The sequence below is a fragment of the Lithobates pipiens genome, unplaced genomic scaffold (genome assembly GCF_037356315.1).
Source record: "Lithobates pipiens isolate NorthernLeopardFrog02 unplaced genomic scaffold, aLitPip1_a1.2 Scaffold_18, whole genome shotgun sequence".
NCBI classification, from domain to species: domain Eukaryota; kingdom Metazoa; phylum Chordata; class Amphibia; order Anura; family Ranidae; genus Lithobates; species Lithobates pipiens.
Genome location: NW_027507758.1, coordinates 97,495,849 through 97,510,480, shown reverse-complemented (window position 1 = coordinate 97,510,480; position 14,632 = coordinate 97,495,849). Strand labels below are relative to the sequence as shown.

Genomic DNA, 14,632 nt, shown 5'->3' with positions numbered 1-14,632 from the left:
CCTCTAGAGTGCTCAACAATGGCTGGTAATGCCTGAGTGGTGATGTCACCCATAGGCTTACTATGGTCCATACACTGTCGGTGGTCCTCCTCTCCCCTGCAGCTGCAGCCGGCACTGGCTGACACAGGAGAGCATACTATGTGACCAGACTGGAGCAACCTGAAAATAGGTAAGTATACAGATCTTTTTTATACAGGTTAGTTAGAATAGGTGTTAAGCGGGGGTGGAGTGTTTTTGTTAAAGTAGTTAGGGTTTGTCCTGAATTGTTCTCTACTATATAGTACATTTTCACCATTTAGAGGTTTAGGTCCATTTTAATATTTATTTAGTTATTCTATATAAAAATGACACACCAACTGACAGCTATTGGCAAAACTCTACAATATTGCATACATATTAAAATAGTATTCTGGCCGGGCTGTTTTTGCAGTTATAGTTTGAAACAAGTGGCATGAAATTTAAAAGAGGGTGTATTTTATGGGCTCCTAGAAGAGGCAGTTACATAATACATAGCTTGCTCAAGCTCATCAAGTGCCTCCCCACTCTATAGTATATTACCTATATTCCTATTTTCTACAGGATAATTGCCACTCCAGAGGCACTGATTTTCCTCTACCCTACAGCTGTAATAATACCTAATTATAACTCTGGTGCCATGTTTCTGTAGTTTAGATGATCCCGCCTGAAAGCAGGTGGAAAAACATGTTTGTCCAAGTAGTAAATACATTGCATAGTAGGTATTAGTTTGATGCTGGCAATAGTGGAAAGGTTAGAAGAGCTGCATCAAGGACCCTCTTGAAATGTAACTGTTCTGACCTACTTTCTTATGCCACTGGTGAATAACAGAAACAGTTCAGGGCCCAGAAATTCAATCCATGTGTACAGTAGGTGGGAATCATATACCCTGAAAAGTTATGTTACCCCAACGGCACTTATGGCCTCTTACAAAAAAACAAAAAAAAATCAATGGAAAATATGCAGTAAAAAAAAAGCATTCAGCCATAATGAACCTGTCACTGATCTGACAACAGCAAACTAAAAACTGCTTGGTTTCCATCGGAAAATATGTGGCGTAGGTGTGCATATTTGCCCTATAAGTGAATTGGAAATAAGATTAGGAATTCTTTTTATGATCCCAATATGATGTCACAAATTATCAGAATGTATATGTTCCTTCTAGAGTGGGGTCTCCAAACTTTCTAAACAAAGGGCCAGTTTACTGTTCTTCAGACTTTGAGGGGGCCGGATTGTGGCCAGTGGGGGGTGAAAAATGCTCCGATATAACCGGAATAAACAATGCCCCATCATTGGTGTCAGTGGAATTTATTGTGTCCCATCATTGGTGTCAGTGGAAGGTATAGTGTCTCATCATTGGTGTCAGTGGAAGGTATAGTGTCCAATCATTGGTGTCAGTGGAAGGTATAGTGTCCCATCATTGGTATCAGTGGAAGGTATAATGTCCCATCATTGGTGTCAGTGGAAGGTATAGTGTCTCATCATTGGTGTCAGTGGGAGAAATAGTGCTCCATCATTGGTATAAGTGGGATGAATAATGTCCCACCGTTAGTGTCAGTGGGAAGAATAGTGCCCCATCATTGGTATAAGTGGAAGGATTTGTGCCCCATCATTGGTGGCAGTAGGAAGAATAGTGCCCTATCATTACTTTCAGTGGGAGAAATAGTGCCCCATTGTTGGTCAGTGGAAGGAATAGTTCCCCATCATTGGTATCAGTGGGAAGAATAGTGTTCCATTGTTGGTTTCAGTGGGAGGAATAGTGCCCCATTGTTGTTGTCAGTCGGAGTGATAGTGCCCTATCATTGGTGTCAGTGGGAGGTAAAGTGACCCATTGTTGGTGTCAGTGGGAGGAATAGTGCCCAACTGTTGGTATCAATGGCAGGAATTATGCCCCCTTATTGGTGTCAGTGAAAGGAATAGTGTCCCGGGGGTTAAGGCAAGCAAAGGGCCACATCTGGCCCCCTGACCACAGTTTGGAGACCACTGAAACTACATGTTTACTCACTATATTATGTCTTTGACAAGTCTATACAATCATGTCTGATTAGCAATTCACATTGTGGAAAAATCTATCTTGAAATAAATATACAGTATGTATGCAACAGTGAATGCATAGATTTCTTTAATGGTATAACTGATAGATGGCAGGAGCAGAAAATAAAACATAAAAAGTGACTTTTGGTGTTTCTTAAATTTATCTTTGAATTTATTAATCTTCCCTAGACATTCAGTGAAGTGCTTACCATCATCCATAATTGCTATGGTAACTCCTTTCCCCGTGTATCCCAACTCCCAGGCTTCAGCAACATTCAAATCAAGACCTGGAGTCCCATCTGCTTGACCTGTGTTGATCTGACAAATAAAATGAAAAGAACAATGTGATGTCACATAAGAGAAGAGAACATCCACAGGCAATGAAATACTGTTATATCATTAATGGTACGTATTGGGGCAGGGCATAGTTGTTGTAGACCTCTGGCTTGAGTGTATGCTGCAAATAGTAGATTATACCAACATCATCAGTAATTAAAATATTAGAAATGTCTATTAATCAACAGCAGGATCAAAAAAGGCTAGTGTTCCAAAAGAGGCGCCCAGTTCACAGCAAGGCCCTTTTCACAAGTCCTGATCTCTGCTTTTATCAAGTGTGTGGATGAACAAAAGAAAATGACTTGTGTATGGGCAGCTTAATAGTGATAACGTTTTATTTTTTTAAATTTAAATAGAAACATGTTATACTTACCTGCTCTGTTCCATGGTTTTGCACAGAGCAGCCCTGAACCTCCTCTCCCCGCTGATACTTCTGGCCCCTCCCCTCCTGCTGAGAGCCCCGATAGCAAGTCTCCTGCTATGGTGGCACTTGTGCGTGCTCACTCCCAGATTGATGCTGCATCCACCTAAATGTGTATAATTATTTTTTTCTAAAATCCAAACGTCTCTTTTAAGTGCACTTCTTCTTAGGGTAGGGTCCAGACATTCCCCAGGCATGCGCTGTCACAATTTGAATGACGATTGTACGGTCATGCTACACTGTACCCATAGGACATTTTGATATTTTTGTTCACACAAATAGAGCTTTCTTTTGGTAATATTTAATCACTACGGGGTTATTTAGTTTTTGCTAAATAGATGAAAAAATAAAAAAGACTGAAAATTTTGACAAAAAACAGAAAAAACTTTTTTAGTACCTGAGTACCTATCAGCCCATCTGAGTACCCGAGTACCTGTCAGCCCATCTGAGTACCTGAGTACCTGAGTACCTGTCACAGCCCATTAGAGTACCCGAGTACCTGTCACAGCCCATCTGAGTACCCGAGTACCTGTCACAGTCCATCTGAGTATCAGAGTACCTGTCCCAGCCCATCTGAGTACCCGAGTACCTGAGTACCTGTCCCAGCCCATCTGAGTACCTGAGTACCTGTCCCAGCCCATCTGAGTACCCGAGTACCTGTCACAGCCCATTTGAGTACCTGTCACAGTCCATCTGAGTACCTGAGTACCTGTCATAGCCCATCTGAGTAACTGAGTACCTGTCACAGTTCATCTGAGTACCCGAGTACCTGTCACGGTTCATCTGAGTACCCGAATGCCTGTCACCAGCCCGTCGGAGTACCCGAGTACCTGTCACCAGCCCGTCGGAGTAACAGAGTACCTGTCACCAGCCCATCAGAGTATCCGAGTACCTATTTGCAGCCCATGCCTCATAGAATACACATTGGGGTGTTTGCTTTCCAAAATGGGGTCATTTTGTGGGTAATTCCATTGTCCTGGTGCTCCAGGACCTTCAAAAGTGTGATAGGTAGGAACGAAATGAGATGTGTAATTTATGCTCCTAGAATGCCTGAAGGTACTACTTCAATGTTGGACCTCTGTATATGGCCAGGCTGTGTAAAAGTCTCACACATGTGGTATCCCAATACTCAGGAGGAGTAGCAGAATGTGTTTTGGGATGTAATTTTTGATATATACATGCTATGTGTTAGAACTATCTTATAAATGGACAAAAAAAAAGTTTACGTTTTCTTTCCACGTTTTCTGAAGACTTGTGTAAAAAAATTAACCGCTCAAAAGACTCATAATGCTTCATAGAATATACTTTGGGGTGTTTGTTTTCCAAAATGGGGTCATTTTGTGGGTAATTGCATTGTCCTGGTGCTCCAGGGCCTTCACAAATGTAATAGGTCGTTAGGAAATTAGAGGTGTCATTTATGCTCCTAGAACACCTGACGGCGCTCCCTGCATGTTGGGCCTCTGTATGTGGACACGCTGTGTAAAAGTCACACACATGTGGTATTGCCATACTCAGGATGAGTAGCAGAATGTATTTTGGGGTGTAATTTTTGCTATGTACATGCTTTGAGTTAGAAATATCTTATAAACTGACCACTTTGTGTAAAAAAAAAGATGTTTTCATTTTCTTTCCACGTTTTCCGAAGACTTGTGGAAAAAAATTAACTGTTCAAAAGACTCATTATGCCTCATAGAATATACGTTGGGGTATTTGCTTTCCAAAATGGGGTCATTTTGTGGGTAATTCTACTGTCCTGGTGCTCCAGGGCCTTCACAATGTAATAGGTCGTTAGGAAATTAGAGGTGTCATTTATGCACCTAGAACCCCTTACGGTGCTCCCTGCATTTTGGACTTCTCTGTGTGGCCAGCCTGTGTAAAAGTCCCACACATGTGGTAACGCCATACTTGGGAAGAGTTGCAGAATGTATTTTGGGGTGTAATTGGAAGTATGCATATGCTGTGTATGAGAAATAACTTGTTATTATGACAATTTTGTAAAAACAAAAAAACAAAAAAAACATTCTTCTTTTTCCCAAGAATTGTGGGAAAAAATTACAACTTCAGAAAAATCACCATGCCTCTTACTAAATACATTGGACTGTCTACTTTTCAAAAAGGGGTCATTTGGGGGGGTATTTGTACTTTCCTGACATTTCAGAGCCTCAAGAAATGAGGCCATCAGTACATCAGGTGTGATCAGATGTGATCAATTTTCAATGATTTGCACCATAGCTTGTAGACTCTATAACTTTCAAAGAGACTAAATAATATCCACTAATTTGGTTTATTTTTACCAAAGAGATGTAGCCGTATAAATTTTGGCCCAAATTTATGAACAAAAATGACTTATTTGCAAAATTTTATCATAGAAACTAAAAAAAAGTGTTTTTTTTTTCAAAATTTTCACTCTTTTTTCACTTATGCCGCAAAAAATAAAAAACCCTGTGGTGATTACTCGGCTTCCGGGGGGTATACCGGGATGATGCCCGCACCTGCAGGCATCATCCCGGTACTGTTTTTTTCAGCAGGCGATTGGCTATCCAGCCATAACAACCGATGCGGCTAAAAGCCGCTCGGCTGTTATGCTGGAGGAGCGGGAGGGGACGTCCCCCCTCCCACCGCCTCCCGCCACTGTTACCAGTGCTCCCGCTCGATTGGGAGCACCGATTCCTGGTGCAATGCCTCCGGCCGCTGGGGAGGAACTGGAACGAAGCCATAATCGGCTTCGTTCCAGTCTCCTCATAGTAAACACGGAAGCGACGCCATGACGTCACTTCCCGTTTACTCGGCTGCCAATGGCGCCGGTTTAAAAAAAATATCCGTTATTCAGAATCGCCATTTTCGGCGATCTGAATACATTGAAGTGTAAAGAGTACCTGTCACCGCCTATTACTGTCACAAGGGATGTTTACATTCCTTGTGACAGCAATAAAAGTGATCAAATAATTTTTTTTTTTTTAAAACAATTTAGTCATTTTAAAATAAATAAAATAAATAAAAAAAATTTTTTTTAAAGCGCCCGCCGTCCCCGCGAGCTCGCGAAGCAAAGAAAACGCATACGGAAGTCGTGTCCGCGTATGTAAACGGTGAGGTATTGCCAAGATCGTCAGAGCGAGAGCAATAATTCTAGCACTAGACCTCCTCTGTAACGCTAACCTGGTAACCGTAAAAAATGTTTAAAACATCGCTTATTGAGATTTTTAGGTACCGTACTTTGTCGTCAATCCACAAGTGCGTGCAATTATAAAGTGTGACATGTTTGGTATCTATTTACTCGGCGTAACATTATCTTTCACATTATGCAAAAAAAATGTCATAATTTTATTGTTTTTTTTTTTTTAATTCATGAAAGTGTCCCTTTTCCCAAAAAGTTGCATTTAAAACACCGCTGCGCAAATACCGTGTGACATAAAATATTGCAACAATCGCCATTTTATTCTCTAGAGTCTCTGTTAAAAAATATATATATAATGTTTGGGGGTTCCAAGTAATTTTCTAGCAAAAAATATGGATTTAAACTTGTAAACACCAAATGCCAAAAATAGGCTAAAGCCCCATACACACTATCAGTTTTTCTGCTGAGTTTTTCCTTCAGACTTACCAAAACCATGTAATGGAAGAGCCTGCCTGATTGCATACACATTGAAACTCCTAAGGTTTGACCTCATATTACATGGTTTTGGTAAATCTGAAGGAAAAACTCAGCAGAAAAACTGATAGTGTGTATGGGGCTTTAGTCATGAAAGGGTTAAATACCATCAAAAGAAAGCTCTATTTGTATGAAAAAAATTATACAAATTTTGTTTGGGTACAGTGTTGCATGACTGAGTAACTGGCATTCAAAGTGTGAGAGCGCTGAAAGCTAAAAATTGGTCTGGTAAGGAAGCTGTATAAATGCCCTGTATTGAAGTGGTTACAGGCACTGATGGGCGGCACTGAAGGGCACTGATAGGCAACACTGATGATGATCAGGATGTCCCTTTCAAGTCAGTGATGGGCACTCATTGGCAGCACTGATGGGCACTGATGAGCATTGATTGGCAGCACTGGTGGGCACTGATTGGTAGCACTGGTGGCCACTGATAGGCAGCACTGGTGGCCACTGTTAAGCAGCACCGGTGGGCACTGATTGGCAGCACTGGTGGCCACTGATAGGCAGCACTGTTGGCCACTGATAGGCAGCACAGGTTGCTGTTGGGACAGCACTGATAATCAAGATACTGCCAGGATGTCCCTTTCAAACAAGAAGGTTACTGGCTCTCCTCATCTCTCCTCTCTCTGTTAGCGTGAGGAAAGAAATGCTGATAACCGGCTTGTGTTTACATTGTGTTTAGCTCTAAATGGACACAGCTGATCACGTGGTAAAGGGCCACTGTGGTTGGCCCTTTACCCTGATCTGTGCTCAGCTGTGTCCTAAGGACACAGCTATCACAGAGCATACCACCCCCATTTCTCAGTGGGCACACGGCGGGTCCAATTACGGTAGGACGTCATATGTCGCCCGCCCAGAACTTGAAGACCACGCTGTAGCCGTTTTTCAGCTATAGCGGGCTCGGGAAGTGGTTAATCCTGATTAATGCTCCCAGTCAAATGTAATTGTAAAACTTTTTCTTTTTTTTACTTTGGTACATGTTCCCCTGGGCACTGTCTAGCCCCCTATGCCATTCGTTTGGCAACCTCTTGCCTAATAGCCTAGAAAAATGGTTATTACTGATATTTACCAATTAGCTCCCCTTAACATCAATGGGATTTGAATTTGACACCCGAATTATGCAAGAAAGAAATCCTCTGCTATACTAAAAGAACAATTCAAAAGCAGATACATTTATACAGAACATAGTATTATTTGCATATATTATACTGAGCTTGGCAATAGTCATACACCTTGATACACAGTTTTGTCAGGTGTATGCTACTGGCATTCTAAATGTTCTGTTATCAGCATAAAACTATCTTGTATCATTAACATTTCAAACATACTAAATCTTTCACTTACCAGATACCACTGTTTTGTAAATAGGGGATCATTCATATTGATGTCGATATCATTAATGTCCCGGTATCCTCGTTTCTTTCTGTCAAAACCTTCTTGCTGAATAACTTTCCGAACCTGAAATATAATGAAAAGCATCATGTAAAGATCTTGCTCAGACATATTCTTTCTGATATATTGAACAGTAGTACTTGTGATGTATAAAATCTACTACTTTATATATTTTACTGATATATTCATACTGGCATTCCCATGTACTTTTAATCATGCACATGCCGTACCTAAATTCCCACTTATATGAATGACTTCACTCTAAGTTTAGTGAAAGAGGAGAAATTGTGCTGACTTCAGTCATCCATTCATCCGCAAACAAAGATATTTTTTTAATTTCTTACACATGATTGGGTTTTCTTTCTTTTTTCTTAAATTTTACTTTTTTTAAATTAGAAATATCTTTGATATAATAATGTGCTTTGCTACACCAATGAAAATACAATAAATTATCAAAACATATATAAGCATAACCAAACACATAAAATAATAAAGATCCAATTGAGTCCCAAAATCGTGATAATAGGTGATATTAAATTCTTCACATCTGAAGGCTTACCAGAAAAACGTTGACTCTCTAACTAAAGAGAAGTCATAAAGCACTGTATATGAATATATCCACTGCTCCAGGTTGTACCCTCTCATCCACCCAGTGGAGATATAACGGGAGAGTATCTCTTTAAGTCACCTTTCCAGTATTACCTCATATATGTCAGCCCATATGAAAATAAAAAGGAGACAATATGCTCTGCATATGTAAAACTGCCTAATTTTATTATTTAAACACTCTCACAGGAAAATAAAACAACATATCCAAAATAGCAGTGTGAACTGATAGGAAGCACATAGCTCCATCTGAGGCGTTTCGTCAGATATGACGTCTTCTAGGTGCCCTGGAGGACATCAAATCTGATTAAATAAATTATCATACCCATATTATACAACTATGAAAAATATCTCATAGAGTGCTAGCTGCTGTACATTTGAATTTCAGTTTTCCCACCGGCATTGTTACTTTCTGGTTTAGAACATTACATATCCACACATCGACATAACGCATAAGGGAAGACACACTAACAGGGTGTGTTTCCAAATAGCCGTTTACCTCCCTATTAGATCTAAACCTCATTTCTTATTGGCCTTTAGCTTTGCTTTAACTACCATCTTTTCCATTCCAACTATCCCACCTTGTACTTTGTTGGTTTCATATCCCTTTGTTATTAATTCTGTTTGCATTTCAGCTACTATCCCTTCCTATTGCACCCACCCTACTATCTGGATGTCAACTTTCTAACCCACACTAGTTGTCTTCTACTGTGTCATCTCAAAAATCATTCCCAATATATGAAAGCACCATTAGTGATTAACCCCTTCCTGGCCAACCGCCACAGTTATACTGCAGCAGGTTTGCTCCCCTGGGTGAACCGTTGTAGCTATATGTCAGCTCACCTTTAACCATTAGTCGCAATCTGGATACAAATCGCTGATCCCCACCATTACTAGTAAAAAAAATAATAAAAATGCCATAAATCTTTCCCCTATTTTATAGCTACTATAACTTTTGCGCAAACCAATAAATATACACTTATTGCATTTTCTATTACTGAAAATATGTAGAAGAATACATACTGGCCTAAACTGAGGAAAGAAATTAGTTTTTCTAAAAAAAAAAAAAAAAATTGGGGATATTTATTATAGCAAAAAGTACAAAATATTGTGTTTTTTTTCTTTCAAAATTATCGCTCTTTTTTTTGTTTATAGCACAAAAAAATTAAAAAAATGCAGAAATGATCAAAAACCACCAAAAGACAGCTTTATCTGTGGGAAAAAAGGACGTAAATTTTGTTTGGGTACAATGACGCACGATGTGCAATTGTCAGTTAAAGCGACGCAATTCTGCATCGCAAAAAATGACCTGCCTGATCTTTCCCTTCTCTATTTCCCTCTCCCCTTCCTCCTTTTGCCTATCCCCCCTCAGTGATTTTCATAAAGAAAAAATAAGGGGGGGGGGGGGGGGGGAGAGAAAAATGGAAAAAAGTTATGTGATATGTGTTCAACGTTTTATAAGGGCATATGGTAGAGGATACACTTCGGTATTCTTTCCAAAGTGAATTTTCAAATATTATAATATTATTCAACAAATAAAAGAAGTTTCAAACTTCTTTTATTTGTTGCCTATTAGGGATGTGGATGCAATATTCTGTCTATAGACACTGTCCATAAATGTTTCTATATATATAATATTATTATAAAATATGTGAAAATTCACTTTGGAAGCAAATATGCTCTACTCCTTCAGTAAATTAAGGTAATTTTACACATAAACAACAGTTTTAAATAAATTATTCAATATATTTTTTTAAAAGATGTATTTTTAACACATGCATTATACTGTGACAACTGTATCCTTTGTGCAAGACCCCATGACAGCTGCAGCCAGTAGACAATGGTTGGCTGCGATGTTGATCACATAACTGTAAAATAGACTAGAAGTGCACACACAGGTTAAGCACTCCTAGTTTTGTAAACAAGGCCATTATGGCTGAAACACGCTAACATCTGCTGTATATTTTCATCTTTTATAGAGTTATAATAAACTTGAACTTATTAGGAGCATGTATGGAATTGCAAATGGTCTTCTACCCATTTAGACCCCTTTCACACTGCCAGCGTTTTTCAGGCGCTACAGCGCTAAAAATAGCGCCTGTATAGCGCCTGAAAAAAGCGGTTCCATTCACTCCAGTGTGAAAGTCAGAGGGCTTTCACACTGGACCAGTGCACTGGCAGGGCATCACAAAAAGTCCTGCCAGCAGCTTCTTTGGAGCGGTGAAGGAGCAGTGAACTCACCGCTCCTCCACCACTGCTCCCCATTGAAATCAATGGGGCAGTGCTGCGATACCGGTAACGTTTTGTGGGCGGATTTAACCCCTTTTCGACTGCTAGCGGGGGGGTTAAACCCCCCCGCTAGTGGCCGAATAGCGCCGCTAAAACGAGGGTAAAGCGGCGCTAAAAATAGTGGCGCTTTACCCCTGACGCCCCCCACAGCCCGGTTTGAAAGCCGTCTTAAAGCACTCCTAGTTCTACAATAAAATGTGTTCCGTCAACATAAAGCCTCATACCTGATATACAGACCGTCATCAGAAATGCGTTAATGACAAGGCTTTAGTAATTCAAGCCTTACTTTCATAAATTTTAGCCCTACTCATGAAATACAGCGCACGTCTATGGGTAACTTTAGCATAGAAAAGCAGGTGTTTTCAAATCTTCTACTGTATTCACAGTAATGAAATGTGAGAAATTAATACACTGTAGAAAAAAAAAAAAATTCCAAACAGATTTACAAATGAAAACGTCATGCCATTCCTGCAGAAGTGTCAGGTATTACAGATATGTATTTTTTCATATTAAATCTGGTTCCACTTGCAGTATTATATAATTATCTATGCAAATCACTAAAACCCACCACTAGTTACATAGAATATAGAGTTTGTTGGTGACTGCAGTCTTTAACAGCACTCTGGTGTGTGAAACGCGTCAACTTTCGTACATGCTGTGCTCTTCTGTTGTGATGGATTTTATTGGAATCTTGAATAAAGCATCAATGTTTGCAGCAGAGTGTGCAGTTATCCCATTTTAAATGTTTAGCACTGGACAGGCACCTTTATCTGTAAATGGTATATGAGCTATGGTGCACTAGCCTTGAGCGGTGGTGTTCCTTTTCTGTGGATTAAACCACTTCTAGTTCTAAAACTTGCATAGGGCCTTGTACCTTAGCACTATCTACAGACTGTGATCAGAAATGCGTTAATGACAAGACTTCATAAATTCTAGCCATACCTTCATAAATTCTAGCCCTACTTATGGAAAGCAGTGCGGCTGTGGCCCTATGGTGTATGGTAGCTTTAGCATAGAAAAGCAGTTCAATTGAAACCTTCTATTTACAGTAATGCAAATTACTAACAATAATTTACAAAGCCATCCATAACTCTGCCCCCAGCTACATCACTAACCTATTCCCAAAATACCAAAGAAGCCACACTCATCCCAAGACCTCCTGCTCTCTAGCTCCCTTGTCACCTCCTCCCATGCTCACATCTAGGGATGAGCCGAACACCCCCCGGTTCGGTTCGCACCAGAACCTGCGAATGGACCGAAGGTTCACACGAACTTTAGAACCCTATTAATTACAATGGACACGAACGTTTGAAATCTAAAGTGCTAATTATAACGGCCAATATGCATGTTATTGTCCTAAAAAGGGTTTGGGGACCCGGGTCCTGCCCCAGGGGACATGTATCAATGCAAAAAGAAGTTTTAAAAACTGAAGTTTTTTCTGGAGCAGTCATTTTAATGATGCATAAAGTGAAAAAAAAAGTGAAATATTCCTTTAAATATCGTACCTGGGGGTACGTAAAGTATGCCTGTGAAGTGGCATGTGTTTCCCATGTTTAGAACACTCCCTGCATAAAATGACATTTGTAAAGGGAAAAAAAGCCATTTAAAACTGCTTGCGGCTTTAATGTAATGTCTTGTCCTTGCAATATGGATGAAAATCTTTGAGAAAAATGGCATGGCTACCCCATCAGCCCCCCTACCCCAGCCCATTACCAGCTCCTTTGGGTCTTGTATGGATATTAAGGGGAACCCCGCACCCGAAATATGTTATGTTAATGTTAGGCAGATGCCTGTGTTGCACAAATGAACTACACAACACCAGCAACGAGGGGGTAGATTCAGGTGCATGCTGTGCAGGACGCACACTACACTGACTGAATATTAGGCAGATGCCTGTGTTGCACAAATCAACTACACAACACCAGCAATGAGGGGGGGGGGGGTAGATTCAGGTGTATGCTGTGCAGGAGGTACACTACACCCACTGTAACAGCGCTAGGTTAGGAAGCAAAGCAAAGCTGACACTGTCCCTGCCTATCCTGCTCTCTCCCTGAACACTACACTCACTGTAACAGAGATATCTAAAGAAGTAAAGCACAGCTGACACTGTCCCTGCCTATCCTTCTCTCTATGAATGCCGCAACACACTACACAAGGCCGTCGCGCTGGCGGCCTTATATAGTGTGGGGCGTGTACTAAACCCCCTGAGCTATAATTGGCCACAGGCATCCAACCTGTGGCCAATTATGGCTCTCCTCGGTGTCGGCGCTGTGATTGGCCAAGCATGCGGGGTCACAGTGCATGTTTGGCCAATCATCAGCCAGCAATGCACTGCGACTGGCTGGTTTTCGACGAACGGACGAACGGCCGATGTTCGATTTGAACATGGGTTCGAATCGAACACCGGGCTCATCCCTACTCACATCTAAGCATTTCTCCAGAGCATCTCCCATCCTTTGGAATTCCCTACCCCAATCTGTCCGACTGTCCCCTAATCTATCCATCGTTAGCCGATCCCGGAAAACCCTTCTCTTCAAAGAAGCGTATCCTGCTTCTAACTAACACTGTTTTACTTCCTCCATCAGCTCACCCCCCCACAGCTATTACCTTTTGTATTGATTGACCCATCCTTTTTAGATTGTAAGCTCTAGAGAGCAGGGCCCTATGATTCCTCTTGTACCAAATTGTAATGTAACTGAAATGTCTGCCCCCATGTTGTAAAGCTCTGTGAAAACTGTTGGCACTATATAAACCTGTATAATAATAATAACAATAATAATTAAATATTAACAATTAATACACTGTAGAAAACATTTTCTTTTTTCCAAACAGATTAACAAATTAAAACTTCATGGCATTACTGCAGAAATATCAGGTATTACAGATTTGTATTTCAGCATATTAAATCTGGTTATACTTGCAGTATTATATAATTATTTGAAATTGCAAATCCCTAAAATCCACCACTAGTTACATAGAATGTATAGTTTGTTGGTGATTAGCGGCAGTCTTTAGCAGCCGCACAGCTTGGTCTCACATGTCATACGCTTCAGTAGAACTGTATGTTTGCGGTGCAGCTATTATTAGAGCAGAATACAAGGTTACTGATTGATGGACTGGCAGTTCCTTCGTGGAAAGAGCAGTAAAACAATGACAGCTCTGAGCATGACACCACCCTTCGGGGATCACAAGCTGTGATATACTGTACAATCCCTGAAGATACCTATAGAATGCAGTGATGCTTCATCTCAAACATCAAAAAAAAAAAAAAGAAAAAGGAAAAGAAAAAACCCCAGGAAGAAGCTGTCACTATGTTGAACAGAATATATGATAAAGAAAAACTCCTTTCAGTAATAAATAAATAAAAAATAATGAATATGAACTCATAGATTACATGGACTGGACTTTCATTGTAATGTTCTTCTCAGTTGACTGTTTCTTCCTGGTTTGCAAAGTTTGTTCATTATGAGTCGGGGAAGGAGTTCATTGGTATGCCTAAAGGATTTATGTGTAATACCTAGCTGATGGTAGGACTATAACACTTGTCCATTTTACTGCATGAAAATGCATTTCAAGTAGAGTTATCATTCTTTCCTATGTGGCAAGTTAATCTCTATGCACTGCAGTTTAATTTCTTAAGGGAAACTATATGGGCTTATTTGAACCTAGCTGTGAGCATTACCACCGTGCAAATAAGCCCTTAAGCCTCGTACACACAATCGGATTTTCCGCCAACAAAACCGTGGACTTTTGTCCGAAGGGCGTTGGCCCAAACTTGTCTTGCATACATAAGGCACACAATTGTTGGCCAACAATCACAAATCTAGTGACGTACTACAGGTTTTTTTCAGCTCTTTAGCACCACCCTTTGGGCTCCTTCTGCTAAT

General features: G+C 40.4%; 1 protein-coding gene across 1 annotated transcript in view; it reads right to left on the bottom strand.

Annotated features, from left to right (window-relative positions):
• The window catches only part of PCSK2 (proprotein convertase subtilisin/kexin type 2), a 302,085-nt gene that overhangs the window by 116,151 nt on the left and 171,302 nt on the right, over positions 1-14,632 (bottom strand). The window contains exons 3-4 of the mRNA XM_077485936.1: positions 7,803-7,916; positions 2,259-2,367 (exon numbers count right to left, since the gene is read on the bottom strand). Of these exons, the coding sequence (XP_077342062.1) occupies positions 2,259-2,367; positions 7,803-7,916 (223 nt within the window). The remainder of the gene's footprint in view (positions 1-2,258; positions 2,368-7,802; positions 7,917-14,632) is intronic.